We start from the raw sequence: 19523 nt of genomic DNA on the forward strand, positions 1-19523 counted from the left end.
GGTTTTTCCTCTCTCACAGGGGCCCAAGGATTCCACACGAAGTAAGTATTTTGTGCCACACGTATTGCTCTTTATTAAGCCCTTGATGCCAAAAAGCACATTTCTCCATTTAAATCCATTCAAGACTATAAATTGACCCTGGTGAAATTATACTATTTTAGACAGTACTTTTTTAAAATTCCTATTCATCCCTTCCCGTTTAGGTACCCGGTGTGCATGCTCTTGTACAGTGGGTCCCAAACTTAGTCCTGAGGCCTGTCTATGCTGGTTTTTTATTACCACCACAAATGCAATCCCTTAATTAGGTGTTTTTCATGTTTAGAAGGATTTTCACCCTTTTAATAAAATTATGCCAGAAATAGCTGTGCATGCTATATTGCAAATAATTACATAAAAAGAGGTGACATTTGTGAAATGAAAGACCAAGGTTAGTCAATAAGCTCCTATTTAGCTTCTTGAATATGTGTTATATTTCATTAATAATTAACACAATACTGGTTTGGCTCATCATTTTCTTTTCTGAATTCTTTCATTAGCTTTCCGATGGTTAGTTTTAGTGGCCAGGTGTCCACACTTTCACCAATTGGGAGCATATTGATGGATGTTTGATTAGATGTTTGTGTAAAAGCATACATACATCATTGGATGCAAGTCCTCCCAGAGGATATTACATTAGCATTAGCAATGCTCATTTTCAATGTGGTCCTCGGTCTTAACTCTTTTATGCACAACATGGGTCAAAAGTGACCCAACTGAGTTCTTATTTCCTATCTTTGCATAGCTTGTGCATCAAAGGGTTAAGACAAAAACATAAAATGATATACAAGTCAGGTAAAAAGACCCATACTGTTTACTTATGGGATCTCTTGCTATAATTATGCTGATTATAGACCATCTCAATATGGGATTTCAGATATAATGGGGCATGGCCATTTATAACATTTTTAGCAGCTTCAACTGGTCAAATCTAGTCTCTATGGTAACAAACGTGCTGGAATGCATGGGCTCCTACATGAGTCCTCAGTGGAGTATTTAATATGCATTGGATGATATTATTTAGCATCACTTGCATTCTGTACCAAGCTGCACATGCATAATCAAAATGACACTGAATAGGAGCTGAAACAGATTTGATGCCATTTCCATGTATGCATCTTGACAAGAAAATGGTAGGATTGCTTCAAATCTACATTTTCTGTCATAATTTAAAAAGGCATTATAATACAAGCAATATGAATATGCAACAATATACTGTGCAGTCCAGTTTTTGCTCAGTACTCCTGCATATTGGATTTGAAATTAAGATATGAATATGGGGTTAAAATGCAAACTGTCAGCTTTAATCTGCAGGTATTTACATCCATATCCAGTGAACCATATAGGAATTAGACTTTTATATAGATAGTCTTATCTATAGACTAATCTTTCAGTTTTCCTGATATGGGGAAATGTATTGTTGAATACAGGAAACCAGAAGCTTGATGCACAATTAGTTGATGAGCCAATAAGTCAAGTGGGGGTCAGTAGCTGGATTCAACCAGGCTAATAATAAAGCCATTTCTATGGCCAACATTTACAGTCACCCAATTGTAGTCAGTGCGAGTGAGATTAGCAGCAGTTAAGAAATTGCCACTGTATCCAATAAATGAAAATAAAAACAAATGCAAAAACATACAACGCATCTACAAATATAACTTTATTGAAGAATACAGTTCAACAACATGATCAAGGTTGATCAGATCCATCATGTCCTGCCATCACAGGGCTGAGAGCTTAGACTTTCCTGAGCACAGCAACCATATTATGCAGTGTACAAAGTCATGAGCATACAGGATTAAAATATTTTCTAGTCTTCAAAAAATTTACTATTTACAGAAAATACAAATTAATTCTACAGAGTTCTATGTACATGTACAAAAATATTTTACTACACTATTCTAATTTTCTTCTAAATCCATTTTATAGGTTACCACTTAATGATGCAGAAAACTGCCAACAGCCAGTATCTTCTAATGGCCTTTTTCCTTTGAATCAACCCCCTCTACTCTCCCAAAAAAGGAAAACATAAAACTGATTTGGATTATGTGCCCAGTCTATAATGGAAACAGAAGTGAAAAATGAAAGAAGCTGAAAGTCCCAATGCTGCTCTAATAATAATTATGTAAATTATGTTTCACGAGAGCCTCTGCATAGTTTTTTTCTGCTTATTTCTGAGATTTAGCTAGATATCTTAATTGCTTACACTTCACAGTATCAGTACCATACTGGTATATTTATCGTGGTATTGCTGTGATCATAATTACATATTTTGAAGAAAAGTTACATCTACATTTGCAACAGTATTTCTGGATCAGATACAGCACAGTACAGCATAAAACCAATTTCATCAATCTCTTCTTCAGTAAAATCGGATAGCAAATTTATTGTCTGCTTGAAGTAGCTGGGAAGACAACCTATTTCTAAATACCCAATCATCTCAGTGATGGCCTGCTGGAATCTATCAGCCAAAGCAGCCTCTGTCCAATCATATTCCTTCTCACTGAGATGCAAAATGACATTTGCTAGGTGTGCCCCGGTGAGCTTCTTCAATGAGGGGCAATTTTTGCACACTGCCTTGAGGATTTTTAAACAGAGTTTTCGGATACCATGGTCCTCTTCGTCCAATTGGGCAAGCTTGGTGGTTTCAGCAGTGTAAAGACTGTGGTACCAAACATTGTCAAAGTTCCCAGTGAACTCCATTTGGGCAGTCAGAACAGTCTCATTCAAGCGTATGGTAGGCAAGATGCTGATGAACAGCTGGCTGTGCCCATTCTTAATCTCAAGCTTCAGCTCCTGGGACCCCATCACTGGTCTGATCACACAATCAAGTGTGCTGCTGAGGGAGGGCCAGTTCATCGTCTCCATCACAGACTTGTTCAGGACCTCAACTATCGTCTTGGAAGAGAGGTAACCCCCTACCATGAACCTGTCCCAGAAACTACGGCCACGGGGAAAGTACTCCAGGTTTATCCGGCGGACCATCCAGAACTCTGGTCTACCTAGGATTGTTTCCTCACCTGGGATTAGCTTCCAAAGCACGTCCTCGATTTGCAAAGGCACAAGGAGACAGGCGTGGTCAGCAGACACAACCTGAAGATCATCCAGCAGGGAGCCACCAAGGTGCATTTCCCCAAGAGGCATGTCAGGATGCTTGCTGTGGAGGAAGCCTTGGATTTCTGTGCATATATCCAGAGCCTGTTGCTGAGCTCGACTCACTTCATCTGCAGATAGAGCTACATGAGACTCGTAGTACTGCTTCAGCCTCTCCTGAGGGCTAACACACAGCTGGAGCCTCTTCACTTCAACCTTGGGCTTCTCTGCAGTAGCACTGGAGGGCTTGGACAACTCGGCTGAAATATAATCAGATTGGATGCTTAAAGCACAATCCAAAAAATTTCACATTTACCTCAGTTTTGTTTCAGGGAATACTCAAAACTATGCATAATAACTTTCCATTTGTCTCAGTTTTTTGCAAGGAACTATTTTGTTTAAGCCTCATGATTAAATTTGTTTATTTGAACCTTGAAATGAGCTGACAAATGTTTGAAACTGTTGAAAAATCTAAAACGAATGTTTTTACTCACAAGCATAACATTACAATGCATGGTTATTCAAATTCAGTTCTTGACAACTCTATTTCCGAGTACCTTTCTGAGTTTTGGTAGCAGCAGCGATCTGCTTCATAACCACACCCTCAATGCCTTTCCTCAGGAGCTTTGGGGACGAACTGACCAGGCTCAGCTCCTCCCAGCCGTCGACGGTCTTCTGGTCTGGTTTCTCATCATCTGGGGCTCTGCCAGCACGCTCAATCAGCTGCAGCAGGACACAATGTAAAACATGTATATTCACATTTCCCAGGAAGCTCTAATGCCAGAGCACACCACTTTATGAGTTTGTAAACAGTGGTTCTTTCTTAAAGGCATTGAAATAAATGCTCTCATGCATAATGTAATTCCCAGGATTTAGGGCTGCTTACCCGCTTCACAGCCAGCGTGGCTATCCCCAGAATGGCTGCTCCCCCGACCCCGAGCACCAAGCGGGCATTTGCTAGAAGGAAGTCAATAACAGCAGCCAAGCCATCCTCCCCCCTTCTCTTCCCGCGACTGTCCATTGTCCTTATTGCCTTTGCGAGAGGCCCTAAAAACAGCACATGTATTTTCATTAACACGTACACACGAGTAAACAAGTCAAAAATCACACTGAATCTTTACCACCGAGTGTCTCAGCTTATAGTACATATCTCTTCTACCACATAGGTATTTTTTATATTGAGGAATAAACATGTGGCACCAACAGACAGGTTTTATGATGGTCCCTAGTTTCCCAAGGACAGCTTCTTGTAAAAACACTGATATCATTCTTCATACTGATATTATACCGACATCATACTGATATCGTCTTTCCTTTCAGTGAAAAACAAACTAAATGACACAGGCTTTGCTACTCAAGATCTTAAAAAGATACAGTATTATATAAAGTATGAGAAAATAAAGCTGTAAAGCCCATTTAATGAAATTATAAAATTAGCAAAATATGGACAATATTTACACAATTTATTATAGTCTAGTCTAGACTAATTAGACATCTTAGGTTGACAGGTTATTCCAGAGAATGCCTTGTTACAATGAAAGGCAAACAAGAAAAAATTAATAAAATGTTGAGCTATAGTGGGCCAATTTCAGTTTCCTTCCATGCAACCGAATCTACCAGATCAGACAAGCACCTATGGAAATGAAAATGCATGCAACTGACTTTTGTTTCAAGGTAGACCTAAGCCATATTTGTTTTCAAGCAAGCACCATTGCAGCTCAATTCCTCCGACTAAAACAACTTACTCCAATTTAGCCCGTGCACCTGGCACTGACATTTCACTGAAATAGATACAGCCATTCAAAGGATGCCAGTCAGGGGGCTGACTCCATACCGTCTTTGATATCTGTCAGTGTGGGGTTATTTTAAAGGGGCATGCGTGCAGGTCAGTTAATTTATTTCGGCCACCTTCTCTCTGACATGATGATTCGGGAAGTATGAAGGTTAGAGCTTTGGAGTATAACAGTCAAAGGACAAGGTGATGCAAGCATGGTTTCTTGAGATTTGCATTTTGATTCATTTACATTGCATTACTGGAATTTAATATTATAAACAAACCCCAGTTCTTTGTGTCCATTCCTACAAACTTCCAAGCAAGGAGATTAATATCATCAAAGAACTGCTATGCTAGGTTCTTGCAACACTAAGAAAGCAATTTAACCAAATTATAGGAAACAACCCAGAATATGCTAGCTTTTATGAGTTGAAAGCAGATGACATCTGCTAGCTAGGAGACAAGAAGCATCATGGGTTATGTAAATTTGGACTTGAGATCTGCATGTTTTTTATCAAGTTTCACCAGCTATTAACACAGCTGCTTACAGGAAAACGTGGAATAAAAGGTCAAACGCATGGGCAATCATATGGAGTTACAACTCCAAGGATGTTTTCCAAGTGGAGAACAATGGTTGTACAAGCAGTACTTGCAAAACCTTCCTATTTATATGGCATGCATGTTTAAATGTACATTTTCATTGTCACCACAAACATTTGACTTGAGAGCCAAATCGTGGACGCCATTTTGCAAACATTTACTAACCAGCAAGACAGACTTGAGACTTCTGTCACTCAAACTGCAAACATTGCACTGGAGGTAATTAAATATTTAATTGAATTATTTGCAGAAGAACCAGAATGTTCACTTTGCAAAAAATCATTGACATGGTCCAATTAATTCAGGCAGAAACCAGTGGGTTCAAACTGGATTTTGGCAAATGTTTGAATAATTCGGACAAACTTGGGAAAACATGTCAGAGCTGGAAGATTGAGAATAGCGCAGTAATATGAGGCCAGCTGGATGTCATGCGGCAGACAAGGGGCCCTGAAGTGGATCCTTTCACTTGGTAATGAGCACATTGAAAATGAACATGCATATCAGACCTACAGTCTGAATTACAAAAACACAGGAGCTCTCAGAACAGAAATGTCAAGATATGAAAAGCAATCATTTTTTGTCAGGAAGCGAGGACGGACAACCCTTTCCAGGACAACATGAAAGCCGACATTTTATGCTAATTTCAGTGCAGCCACAATGAAAGGCCTATGCAAACATCCAGATGGACTTTCAAGTGGCTAGCATACAGAGCTCTCATCTACTCCATGTCTGTCTTACAAAGGCAAACAGGATTTCACTACCTTATTTTCAGTTGGATCATAAATTATTCCATATGTATTGATCATGGGTCGTCGAATTGGGGTTGCCATAATTTCCTCACTTAAACTCCAGGATATTTTATTTTCTGGTCTCTCAAAAACAAAATGTGATATTCTCATTCTGTTATTAAAAGCACAATAAACAAAAGGGTGGGTTGTAAACATCCCAATACACCAATATCAGCAATAATTCTGGCTCCCACAGACCAGTTCGTTTTCCATTAAGAAGCACTCCTAATCTCAACTCATTACCCAAAACATCTGTGTCAACTCGTTACATCGTTATGTAGCTGTATAAAAGACACCTGTCCACACAATCAATCAGATTCCAAAGTTTCCACCATGGCCAAGACAAAGGAGCTGTCTAAGGACATCAAGGACAAAATTGGATCAAATACTTATTTCATGTGAAAATATGATATAAAATTTATAAAATTTATATGATGTTGTTATTGTGTCTCTCAATGTTAAAATGTACCTATGATTAAAATTCTACACAGTTCCATTCTTTGTAAGTGGGCAAACCTACAAAATCAGCAAGGGATCAAATAATTATTGCTCCCACTGTAAGTACACATAATAGCAAATGCAACTCGGATGGATTACTTCATTTTCAAGAATTTTGCCATCTATATGACATTTCAGGATTTACATTCTTCCTGTACTTCAGCGTTTCGTCCTCACAGGTCCCATGGTGTATGCATCTGGACACAGATCCCTTGATTGATTTGAGCATTACAGGGTTGCACAAACCAGTTCCTAGCGATCTACCATCATGTAGGTCAGGGATACTCAAAGGCCACATCTCAAATTGCAGACTTGTGGACAAGTGCATGAATGAAGTGCGGAAGCTAACGTTCATCTGATCAAGTGCGTCCAAAAGTCAAGTGCAAAAACTGGCACAGAATTCACCGGAAGTTCTCGTTCTACTTGGGAGGACTGAAAATTGAAGTCAGCTTCGAAGCAAACTTTCCGTTCCCAGTAGTGATTGGGTTTTCAGAGCTTGACAATCAAATATAACGGGACATAAGAAAATACAATGCAGCAGCTAATGAGGGCATAAAACTACATATTTTAACATCACTGACATCTTGACAAACTTTAGCCATGAATATTAACCTAACCTAAATTTTGCTAAGCATTTTTCAATTTTTACTATATAAATCAGAGAATACCAATACTAGTTCACCAAAAATTCTTATAAAAAATGTTTTGCCAGTCGGATACATATTACGATCAGAAGTCATGACGTTACAGTACAAGTGCGTCTTCACCGTTCAGGCTCACCGTTAATGTCCTTGCATTCTAACTAATTGACTTACTGCTGCACTTGTTAAACATATAAGATCGAGTGCACAAGTCCACATGTGCAATTTGAAGCACAGCCAATCTTACCCAGAAAGGGCTAGTGTGGGTGCAGGCTTTTGTTCCAATGAAGCAGTTTCACACCCGATTCTACTAATCAATCATTCGTTTCTTTGCTAAGCACCTTGATTAATGGAACCAGGTGTGGAACGGTTTAATTGGAACAAAAGCACCAACACCATCCCTTTCTGAGTAAGATCAAGTATCCTCGCTATAGGTTTTCATTTTAACCCTAATTTGGCCATCCTGATTCGACTAATTGGTAGCTGAACGAGATCTCTAGCTCTTGAATAAAGTGTGCTTTTTAAGGAAAACCTACAGGACAGTAAGATCTCAGTAAGGAACAGAGTTTGGCAGCCCTGGATCATTAGATGTACAGGAAGGGGACTGGAGTATTATATTCATACCTTCTGCATGCTACATCTACAATAAGTGTCTCAAAATTAAGTCATGGGAAACTGTCCAATGAGATACTGAACTGGGAGGCCATATTGGAAAACCTTTTTCATCCCAAATCCCTAATCACCAACTATGTCATGACAAATAGGGTATATTTCACACCATTTGCAAGATAACCAGTGGCAGCCAGTCAATGGGGTGCCCCATCAGCGATCTGATTTTTCATTCAAATATTTGTAACATTTAACATTGGCTTTTCAGTTCACTAAATTGCCAATTTGCCAGACATAATCATGTACATACATGAATGTAATATTCAGTCTTTTGTTCGTCTTACCTTTTGTGTTGCTAAACTATAAAGAGAAGCTGAATCTAAATCTATTTGTCCCTTTGTGTATAATAATATCCTCCATATCTTCCCTCTAAAGCCTCTCCCCATCTTGGGCAATTTTAATTAATTGATCTTTTACTTTGTCCAAGAAAATTCATGCTCCCGAGACCAACATCAGGCATCAAGTAGGCTAACAACATGTTTACTATTTTCTTGTTTTTCGCTATTCCATTAACCCAAGCCAATATTTATTCTAATATTGGCATTGCTTTGTCTGTCCTTTGTAATTATAGAGGTGAATACTGTATGTGTGTGCGGCGCCCCACCCAGGTAAATGGCCACCGGCCACCACTGATGATAACAAAACCCAAAGTACAAAGTCAAATTGAACTCCAGGCACATTTAAACACAGAGGTGTACTGGGGTGTACACATCCCATCAGGGTTATTGAGAACTGTTGGTTGCCTCCACACATTTCACAATCTAAAATGGTTACTGACCATTTAAGATGCTTCCATAATGTAACACTATATAGCTAGGATTAACAAAGCTAAGTTAGAGCAAAATAAGTGAAAGAAAATGGCTTTAGAAATAACAGAGTAACAGGGTAAATATTACGTTATGTTTGCAATGTTTTGATTAGGTAAAGTATCTGCTTTTTGCGATACTCCTTTGAATCTTGAGTTCTTTTGTAGGATTGTTGTGTATTGGTATGGCTCATCAGTACTGCAATTCTTGATTTTTGTATTTTTTGGGGGGAATTGCACTTTACTATAAATAAAACAACTGAAGTGCAACTGAAATGTTTGAACACTGAGTTTAGTGTTAGTGTGATTTGGTTTAAAAAAACTAACTTTTGTCATCCATAAGCAGTTTCTGTCAGATATTGGAGTATGCCAACTTGCACTTGTAAATTAAGAATGTTAATCATATCTCAATCCAGTGCAGGAAATTATTTACACGATGGGTTGTTAAGTTGCTGTATCATTAGTCATTAGGCTATATTACACAGGGTGACGTAAACGTCACAAGGTCTGTGCGCATATTGCTTAGGGCAGTGCATCCAGGGATTGCAATCATAATTTTTACAAGCAGTTTACATTTGAATGGCAATTTTTAACTGCTCAAAATAAAGACCGAGGTGTATCATTTTGGATCTTAAGTAGATTCCTGCAAACACACGTTTAATTTCTTTCATAATTATTTCCTTAAACGTTTTAACAAAATGCAGGTTTGGCTCGTTAGTTGCGTTGTCTTTGAATTCTTCATCATCTTCTACCAAATGGCTAGTTTTAGTGTCCATGTATCCGCACTTTCACCAATTAGGAACCTATTGATTTAACTCGGTTTAATTGTGTAAGTTAATTTAAAACCTTTATGACCGCTCTTTACGTAATTTTCTGCGATATAGCAATGTGAACATGGGACATGTATATGAATGTGTGCATATGAATGCAACTGAATGTGTAAAAACGGTTAACGAGAAGTTCTTACCGTAGCCTAACTATTCATTGAACCAGCAAACTTACCAGTCTTCCTTTATCAGCTAGTTTGTAGCAGTGGCCAATTCATATGGTCGCTAAATTCTGCGAAGCTGGTCAAGATTCTAAAAACAGTCTAAACACAGCTAGCTAGCTAGCTAAACTGGTTGTGACCTGGCGGGTTTGCTGAATCTGAATAGCATCTTCGACGTAATGTAACATTAACATTAGCAAACTAAAATACCGCAAGCTAGGTAGCTAATGTTACGTTAATGGGACTAACGTTAATGGTTAATGTATAAAGAGTTCTACTGCTTTACTACAGTCTCTAGCTATAGCTCGATCGCGCTAACAAAGCAGCAGCTAGGTAACCCGCCCCCTTTGTGGCAAGCTCGCCAGCTAAGTTCATATGTACCTACGTCAACTTACCTTGCTTGTTGCAATTTCACTGTGTCCAAATCATTTCGCGATCATATGTAATCTAACGTTTCTTTGCCTACTTGATTATTAACCCGCTATCTAGCCAGCTTCGTTAGCACTAATGTTATCGCAACCATGGTACAAACAGCAGACTACCCCGTACGTGCAGGTTTGTGACATTTCGTTGAACCAATCGGAGAGCTTCTTGGATTCGCTTGTATCAAAAATAGATCGACAGCTGATGAAGTCTTTTCAAGAAAGGAGGGCATGCAACTTGGCAATGACTTGTATTTCTGACTATTTTCTATTGTCTATAATTATTAGCCTCTGCTGTTAGTTATTGATTTGGGTATATATATATATATATAATTGTATAGGCTTAAAAAATATTGGCAGTAGCATCCATAAACTTATATCTCTGTAACAGCTGATCTCCCGAGATTTTCACGCACAACAATCTCTTTTTTAGATTGTTTACTCCGAATGGTGTGAAAAACAAAATGCATCCAGTGAGCGGCAGTTATATGGATGATAACATTTACATTTTACATTTTAGTCATTTGGCAGACGCTTTTAATCCAAAGCGACTTACTAGTGCATGATAACACCTTGTTGATGAGAGAGGTCAATGGAGAATGCACATCTCAGAATGCGTAACACGTCGAACCTTGAGGTGGATGGGCTACAACAGCCAAAGACCACGTTGGGTTCCACTTCCAAGAACAGAGGCTGCAGTGGGCACAGGCTCACCAAAACTGGACAGTTGAAGCCTGGTAAAATGTTGCCTGGTCTGATGAATCTCGATTTCTGCTGCGGCATACTGATGGTAGGGTTTGAATTTGACACCAACAGCATAAATCCATGGACCCAACCTGCGTTGTATCAACAGTCCAGGCTGGTGATCGTGGTGTAATGGTGTGGGGAATGTTTTCTTGGCACACTTTGGGCATGTTAATACCAATCAATTGTCGCTTGACTGCCACATCCGATTTGAGTATTGTTGCTGACCATGTACATCCCTTCATGGCCATAATGTAGACCTCTTTTAATGACGACTTCCAGCATGATAATGCACCATATCAAAAAGCAAAAGTAATCTCGGGGCGGCCTGTAGCATAGTGGTTAAGGTAAATGACTGGGAAACACAAGGTCAGTGGTTCTAATCCCGGTGTAGCCACAATAATATCTGCACAGCCGTTGGGCCCTTCAGCAAGGCCCTTAACCCTGCATTGCTCCAGGGGAGGATTGTCTCCTGCTTAGTCTAATCAACTGTACGTCGCTTTGGATAAGAGCGTCTGCCAAATGCCAATAATCTAATGTAATCTCAAACTGAATTCATGAACGTGACAATGAGTTCAATGCTCTTCAGTGGCCTTCCCAGTCACCGGATCTGAATCCAATAGAACACCTTTGGGATGTGGTAGAATGGGAGATTTGCAGCACGAATATGCAGCTGACAAATTGCATGATGCAATCATGTGAACATGGAACAGAAGGAATGTTTTCGACATCCTCTGGAATCCATGCCACGAACAATTGAGGCTGTTTTAAGAGCAAAGAGAGGCCCTACCCAGTATTAGTATAGTGTTCACAATAAAGTGCTCAGTGAGTGAACATTGTCTTTACATGTCATGGTTTTATTCTTGGACAGAAGGTATTCAACAGAAAAGGTATTTCATATTCACAACATTAACATTCGTGCCTCATGTCTACTGCAACCTTATAGAATTTTTGTTCCATCCATACCTATTTCAAATGAACCCCTGAAAATAACAATTCACATGAAACAGTCCAGAGACCTGTGTTACAGGAAGATAAGACTGAGGTAGAAATGTTCTGCTTAGGATTGTCAGACCAAGCTGGTGCTGAATGGCATGATGGATGTTGTCTGGTATTAGAATAAATCCATTGCCGTAAGCGATGGATTTATTCTAATACCAGACAACATCCATCATGCCATTCGTAGAGCTCTACAGTGCTGTGAAGGGCAAATGTATCATGTTGGTAATGTAAAGTGTTATGCATAGTCATGTTTTAGGGCACCAAATGTAATTGGACAGGTGTATCCAATCGCTTCCTAAGTGCAGGTATAAGGAAGCTTTCAGTATCGGATTCTTATTGGTGTTTGTCAATATGAGGACCAAAGTTGTGCCAATGACAGTCAAGGAAGCCATTATGAGGCTGAGAAATAATGGAAAAAACTGTCAGAGACATAGGCAAAAAAATCGCTTTACAGTGATGAGGGGGAAACCCGTCTCAACCACCACCAATGTGTAGCACCCACCTGGGTGATGCACCACTGTCATTTTGCACCATAACGCTCACCACCCACTAGCCGAGGTGGAAAGGAAGAGAAAATGTTTTTGCCTATTGAAAGAGCCAGGCTGGGAATTTATGGGATCTTCAATGGTGAGTATAGTGAGTCAGTACCTCGGTTTAACGTCTCATCTGAAAGACGAGCAATGTGACATAAAGACATAATAAATAAAATGCAAACATTTAAGAGTATTTTGGTATGTTTCAGAATGCAAGTCATCAATGTGAGTCACTTATTTGCTAAATAGGTCACAAGTCTCAGAGTCTACATTTATAATTGATTAAAAACAAAAACAATACCTGCAGATAGCCTACTGTGGCCCTTCAGGTGTGAGTGACTCCTTGTGTAGAAGACAAATAATTGTTCTGTCATCTTGACTGCATTGATAAAAACAACATAAAATGTATTTACTTTGTGTATGGCAAGAACAACTGAACATAGGCACCTTTCTTTCCTTAATTTTGTCTGTACATGTCACTTTTATGTTGATGCCTAAAGCACTGAAGTTATAAGACTGAAAATAAGACGGTTTACACACTGCATATTTCTTTCTTTCTTTCCTGTGTTCAGTATCACTTTTGAGGACAAGGAATATGATGTGGTTGAGGATGAGGATTTCTCACATGCCCTACTTCACGCTGGCTTTAACAAGCAGAACAAACCGAAAGCTCTCTTTAAAGACTAAAGTTTAATTAGCATGCCTCTTGCATATCCTGTTCTGTCTGTGGCATGAATGAGTGCTGTCACCAACTGCACTCAGGTATTCCTTATAGTCTGCAGAACTATTGCAGTGTCTTGACTTAACGGACTACCAACATCGTAATGCAATGCACTATACGTTCAACAGAGGGAGATATCGTACAGTGATATATCCATTACCATGCAAGTATATTGAAATTGTATGAAGTTTCAAATGTAGCTGTATGAAAATTCTAAATTATCCATCCTACTTCAATAGTTAAATCCATACTCAATTATATTCAAGATTAGCCTCTTAGTTATTGTCATAATAGTCATTATATTTCATACATCCAACACTACCATGTCAAATTAAAACAAATGAACAAGCTTAATGATTCAGACACAGATTAAGGCTATTCTGAGACTAAATGAAATTATGAATGGAGATTCTTCATGCGCAACTATTTTATTTAGTCAAATTTAGTCAATTAGTCCTGGAATAAGATTAATCTGTCTGTAAAACTGGCCCAATGTGTAGTAGGCTTGCATGCAGAAAAGCACACACTATGTTTATGTATAAAGCAAGTGGAGGATGCTCTGTTCTCCCCCACCATTTTACTTACTTTATTGATTGATGTGTGAAGCAATCCAGACTGTGCCAAGTGAAACGAATCATACTGATGTGATGCGACACTGTATGATACATACATTGCTTCCTCACCTCTCCATCCCATGCATCCATGAAGGAGTGTCAAAAATCTTGAATCAAAATGGCACGCAAATCTAAAAAAGCAGTAGCAAATGCAAAAGAGTCTTGACTCTCTTTGAGAGTCAGATCACATAATGCACTTTTAGACACTCCTGAACATGATTTTGGTATTTTGGTCAGATATAATTTCCTTACTTAAATTTTAAATGTCATAGGCAAACTATTGCTTTTAAGAAGAGCCTGGCCATTATGTATGGTATATGGTTATAGAGTACTATAAAGCCATCCTGTTTTATAGTCCACTGATGGAGGTACAATTCTATGGCTATGCATGTCAAATGCAGATGATGGAGGGTGGCTTACTTGTCTGGAGGTTTAGATCATGTTTTGGGTTTGGCACACAGAATGTTTGTGAAAGTTAGCCTCCCTGGCCAACACCGCAGAATGTACAGAAATGTTAATGTGCATTGACCTTAACAAATAAACCAATAAAATGGCATGAACAAAGTGTGGAGGCCAGAAGGAACTGGCCAAGATCCAATCTGTGAAACATGATGGTGGGGATGTTATGATTTGATCATGTATAGCTGCCACATGTTCTGGCTCACTTGTCTTCATTGATGACGTAACTGCTGATAGCAGCAGCATAATGCATTCTCAAGTGTACAGAAGCATCTTATCAGCTCAATTTCAAGCAAATGCTTCCAAATTCAACAGACAACGCTTCATACACAAGACAAAACATACCGCTAAAGCAACAAAGGAATTATTCAAAGCCAAAAACTGGAAAATTGAAGACTAGCCAAGTCATTCACCTGATTTGAATCCAATTGAACATGTGTTTCATATGCTTAAGAGATAACATAAGGCAACTCACACTCAAAACAAGCAGGGGCTGAAGATAGCTGCAGTACAGGTCTGGCAGAGCATCACCAGAGAAGATACTCAGCACTGTATAAAGCTCACTGTATAAAAGACATTTAACAAAATATTAACAAAAAAAAGGGTTTCTTTTATTCATATAATTCATCATTCATAAATTAATTGAACACTTGCATCCACACAAGAAATGAATGGAGTCAACTCCGATTGTTCAAAACACTTCCACATCAAGTTGTTTTGGATTCTTTCACTTTTGTATGCAGATGTGTGATTCTTTCCCTGCATAGCTCCATGCTGAAGATTAATTTATAGGCAAGCAAATTTTGAAGTAAACCACAAGAATGTGGCCAGCTGGTTCTTATTTCCTGGCTTTATCTGGTGAAGTGCAGGCGTATGCAACACACACTGGGCTCATTCCGATCGCTTATATTTCTGCTCCTTTTTCTATTCCTAGCTCCACTCTTCGGCAAGGTGGCAAGAAAACAAAATTAAGACTGGGAAGTCAAGAAAATGTGAGTGAGTCAAATGGAATGCCTTTGCTCCTTGATGGGTGGCAGATATGGAGAGGTGGACCCACAGCTCGATCATTTATACGTCAGGCTTTCCAAAAAAACATCTCCGCAAAGGATGCGCTGATGTCTTCTTGCTCAAAGAAAACATTGGGAGTTCCTAACTTCTACTTCTAGCTCCTAGAAGGAATATTTAGGGGGTTGGAATGTTTTTAAAGATGGCAGACCTTGATCAATTTATGAGTCAGGAGCAAGGAAAGGAAAAGTACAGAGAAAAATAAATGATTGGAATGAGCCCACTCTGTCCCAAGGGCAGATGCTGACATCATTAAAGGGAGGGGCTAATTTCCAGTTCCACAAGAGGTGATAACCCCTCGGACAGGCGTGCCTGGTGGTTAGAGCTGACCAAATGAATCAATCTGTAGCTTTCCTTAGAACAGCCACCAACGCCAGAGCCACATTAACTCCTGTTTATTTAAACAGAGGCGTGTTGAACATCCTTTTGCAAACTGTGGGTGGACTGACTGACAGTATGGTTTGCTTGTATGGCGTCTTGAGAAGGCATCCTCTGGCATAGGCCTACATCATTATTGATTTCAGGCTACACCTGACACACCACCAAACGGGAGCAAACATACCTCAAAGCCTGTTGAAAAACATTGCACACCGTTGGGAGAAAACGGTTCAACACAGAAACCGTAGCAAAACGTTTTCAGATTGAACATCCCCAAGATTTTTCTGGTCTCTGGTATCCGTTGGACAGACTCAAACATGTCAATGTAGGTGGGCAGTCAGTTCAGCAAGGTGGTTAAAAGCTTGCCAGTTGAGACTAAAAGAACTGTGGATTTGTGTGAAATTATGCCAGGAATTGCATCCATGCAAGTACTGCCCAAGTGGATGAATTATTTTAGTTTTGATGAATAGCCAATTGTAATGTTGTGCTCAGTGATTTACCAGAAAGCTGATACTGAAGAATATTTGCATTGCACAAAACGACAGTGGAACACTAGGCAGTAAATGCTTTATTTAACATCAAATCAAATGCTGAATTTTCAATTACTTACAATGCTAAACCATCAAGTAACAGGTACATTCTACATGAGAAGAAAGAAACCAAAAATTAAATGTAAACTAGTCTTAAAAGTTTCACAGGATAGGTGCCAACAATACAATATTTTAAGTCTTCATGTCTCCCTTTGATGGAAAACATACACAATACATATATAAAATAAAATGACAAAGCATTTGGGGTCCCTTTCAAAGTATAAAGTGGTTCTAAAGACAAGAAACCTAGATAGCCATCTGTATTCACACAGACTGTGTTCAAACCAAGGCATATGGAGAAGCGAAGAGTTTCCAGCAAGATGGTTGTCCATTGCGTTTGCATTGCCATTCCTGATGTTATACAAACATAATCCATAACTGCCATGTTTTCACAAGTAAAAGTTTTTGCTTTTATGAAATGCATTTACTGACATTGTCTGTGTATTATCATCACACAAGTGGCATCCAGAAAAAATTATCCAGGACTTGAACTTAATAAAATATATTGAGATGTTGAGGGCAAAATCTGGTATATTATTTTCCTCAGTTCAAGCATCTGCCTTCATAAGATCCTTATACTTCAAACGATAATAGTTTTTAATTCATGAAGACAAACACCTTTGGGAAAGCTGAACTTTTTTTACAGTCCAAATACAAACAACCCCTTAATTACCAAAGAGCCCCACTCTCTCAATCAACTCCCTGGACTTTAGCTTCGATGCCCATGGATCAGATTCACAACATAATCACCCAGCAAAACACAGTGTAAGAAAATCATTAGTGCTCTACCCACCAGTGCCTATAAAATATCCTTTCAATACAAAAATCATACACAATTAGTTTCTACATATTGTGTTAATACTGTGAACAGAATAAAAAAGATATTACACATACATTATCAAAAAAGATTACTGTCCTTTAAAGTGACTGTACCTTGCCCAGGTAACCAAAAACACTGTAGAGTCACCTGCTCACTTTTAAAAACAAAGATAAAAAGGTTCATTCTCTTCCAAAATAACTTTTGGTCAAACACCATGCTCTAAAGCTGCTGTGCTCACAGCCCTTAAGCAAAATCATTTTTACCACGGAGAACTCTTGTCATAGAAACCTGTCTGCAGATATTAAAGATGTGACTTGGCAGAAAAGATGGGGCAAAAACAAGTCATTTGAAAGAAGGAAAGTGATTTAAAAGGAAAACAATCCTGGCAACTGAGAAATATCCATCATATGTAACCACTCAATCTACAAACATTGTGGAAGAAAAATAGGCCTGCCGGCAAACCAGGACTGCTGTTATGAATCTGTTAGAAAACTCAACCACTGGATCAAACCCACAGGGTCCAAGGGATAACTGTTCAGTGGCCTGGATCTTCACAAACCATCACAGCATAAAAAAAAAAAAAAAAAACTCAATGGAGAAAAGTTAATAATTTAGGGAAAACTGAACTCCAGTCCACTGTCTAAACATACTGTATCACTTCTGCTGATTATATAATGGCGTGCCAGACAGTGTGACTCTGAGCACACTGCTACTGACACACAAACTGAACCCATACAGAGCCATTACTGAACCGAATGCTTGGGGGGGGAAGGCATCATATGGCCCAGGAAACGAATATGGAAAAAAAGATTCTACATAAAAGAAAGAATGCAACCTGTAATCATCGGTGACAAGGAAAAAAAACATTGACAATTTCGCTGCACTTTGGATTGGAGCGTGGCACCCGATTACGGCAGACGTTGACCTTGCGGATTCAGATTGGGCTGTAATGTGACAGGTGGTTTCGGGGAAAGGGAGAGGACATCCTCATCGCTTGGCACACAGCAGCACACTGGGACTGCACGCTCCCTCGGGCGGGCTCTGAAAAAGGATCCTGCTCCCGGTCAGATAAGCAGAACGTAAAAGGCCTAAGCCCTCAGTCGACGGCACATCCTCTTCTCCCCCCTCAAAGGCATTCCTTGTTTAACATGGATGTTAAGTCTCACAGGGTGGAGGGGGGTCGAGCAGACGTCCAGAAATAAGAACGAGGGTGGGGGGGGGAACCTGCTTTTTCTGTCTTTTGGCACAGAGGAAGAGTTCATGTCCTCACGTTGCTCGTCAAAATCCCATGGAGGGCGGTTTCTGGTCCGGCTTCATTATTGATATTAGTTTTATTCAGTCGAGTTCCGTTAGGCACAATCAAACCATCTCCAATGCACTCTGGGCCCTCCCCAGTTGTTAATCTCTGAAACAAAGACAAGATATATTAGTTTCAGATTAAACTAATACAGTGCCATACACAAGTTTAGAACTAGAACAGGGGTGTCAAACTCCAGTCCTGGAGAGCCGCAGTGTCGGCTGGTTTTTGGTGTGTTTCAGCACGAGAGATACATTTCTTTGTCTTTCATTGGCTAAAGAGTCCACACACCTTGTTCTCAAGGCCTTAATTGGCTGCTGATTGAAAGGAAACCACAAACACCAGCAGACACTGCGGCCCTCCAGGACTGGAGTTTGACACCCCTAAACTAGAACCAATACCCACTATTCCAACTTCAGTCTTCCTCTGCTGTATGCAATAGCACAAAAGGCCACAATGAGGCAGTGCAAAACATTTTTGGCTGTGTTTGAAAATTCACGAGGAAACCCAGAGGAACAAGAAAGGAAAAGGATATCTGCAGAGCTGTAATTACAGGGGGAGGGAAATCAGTGTCCTCCACAGATACAGACACAGTGCCAATTCGATGTTGTGGAAAAATATATATGCATTAGAAATACTAGAAATGACCTGAGCAGCACAGCTATATCCACACACTGTCGAGCAGGAAGGGATAGAGGGAAAGAAAAACAAGAAAAGGAAGGAGGACAAAGAGGGGAAGAGGAAGACGGGAACGGCAGAAGAATACGTGTCCCCCCATGTGTCTTCATGTGCGGTCCGGAATGCACAGCCCAGCAGTTTGTGTTTGGAGGAAATCCACGGGGTCGGCTCTCGTCCTGTTTGTGACTTATTTTCTTTCGGAGTTTAAATATAATCCGCTGTAGTTTTGTTTAAACAGTATAGAAAAAAATGCAGCAATAAACAAATAAACCAGCTCTTTGTTGGCCTCTCTGTGATGCACAAAGCAA

The 19523-nt window shown here is 39.5% G+C and overlaps 2 protein-coding genes across 6 annotated transcripts in view; both read right to left on the reverse strand.

The window, feature by feature from the left end:
* Positions 1-1683: 1683 nt before the first annotated feature.
* On the reverse strand, positions 1684-10478 carry mief2 (mitochondrial elongation factor 2). 5 transcript variants are annotated; one of them, XM_061232071.1, is made up of 4 exons: positions 10288-10478; positions 4016-4176; positions 3687-3852; positions 1684-3389 (listed from the first exon to the last, which is right to left on the reverse strand). In XM_061232071.1, exons 2-4 carry the CDS (start codon positions 4148-4150, stop codon positions 2326-2328), a joined length of 1365 nt encoding a protein of 454 aa, XP_061088055.1. In that variant the 5' UTR covers positions 4151-4176; positions 10288-10478; the 3' UTR covers positions 1684-2325. The 5 variants fall into 5 exon arrangements, with proteins under 5 accessions (XP_061088055.1, XP_061088056.1, XP_061088057.1 ...); XM_061232072.1 differs by lacking the exon at positions 10288-10478 and adding an exon at positions 9907-10216; XM_061232073.1 differs by lacking the exon at positions 10288-10478 and adding an exon at positions 7570-7656.
* Positions 10479-16385: 5907 nt separating this feature from the next.
* Positions 16386-19523, reverse strand: part of llgl1 (LLGL scribble cell polarity complex component 1) — a 59545-nt gene continuing 56407 nt past the window's right edge. Inside the window, exon 23 of the mRNA XM_061232626.1 lies at positions 16386-18645. The gene's annotated coding sequence lies outside the window, so the exon portion shown is untranslated. The remainder of the gene's footprint in view (positions 18646-19523) is intronic.

The sequence above is a fragment of the Conger conger genome, chromosome 2 (genome assembly GCF_963514075.1).
Source record: "Conger conger chromosome 2, fConCon1.1, whole genome shotgun sequence".
In the NCBI taxonomy this organism is placed as follows: Eukaryota; Metazoa; Chordata; class Actinopteri; order Anguilliformes; family Congridae; genus Conger; species Conger conger.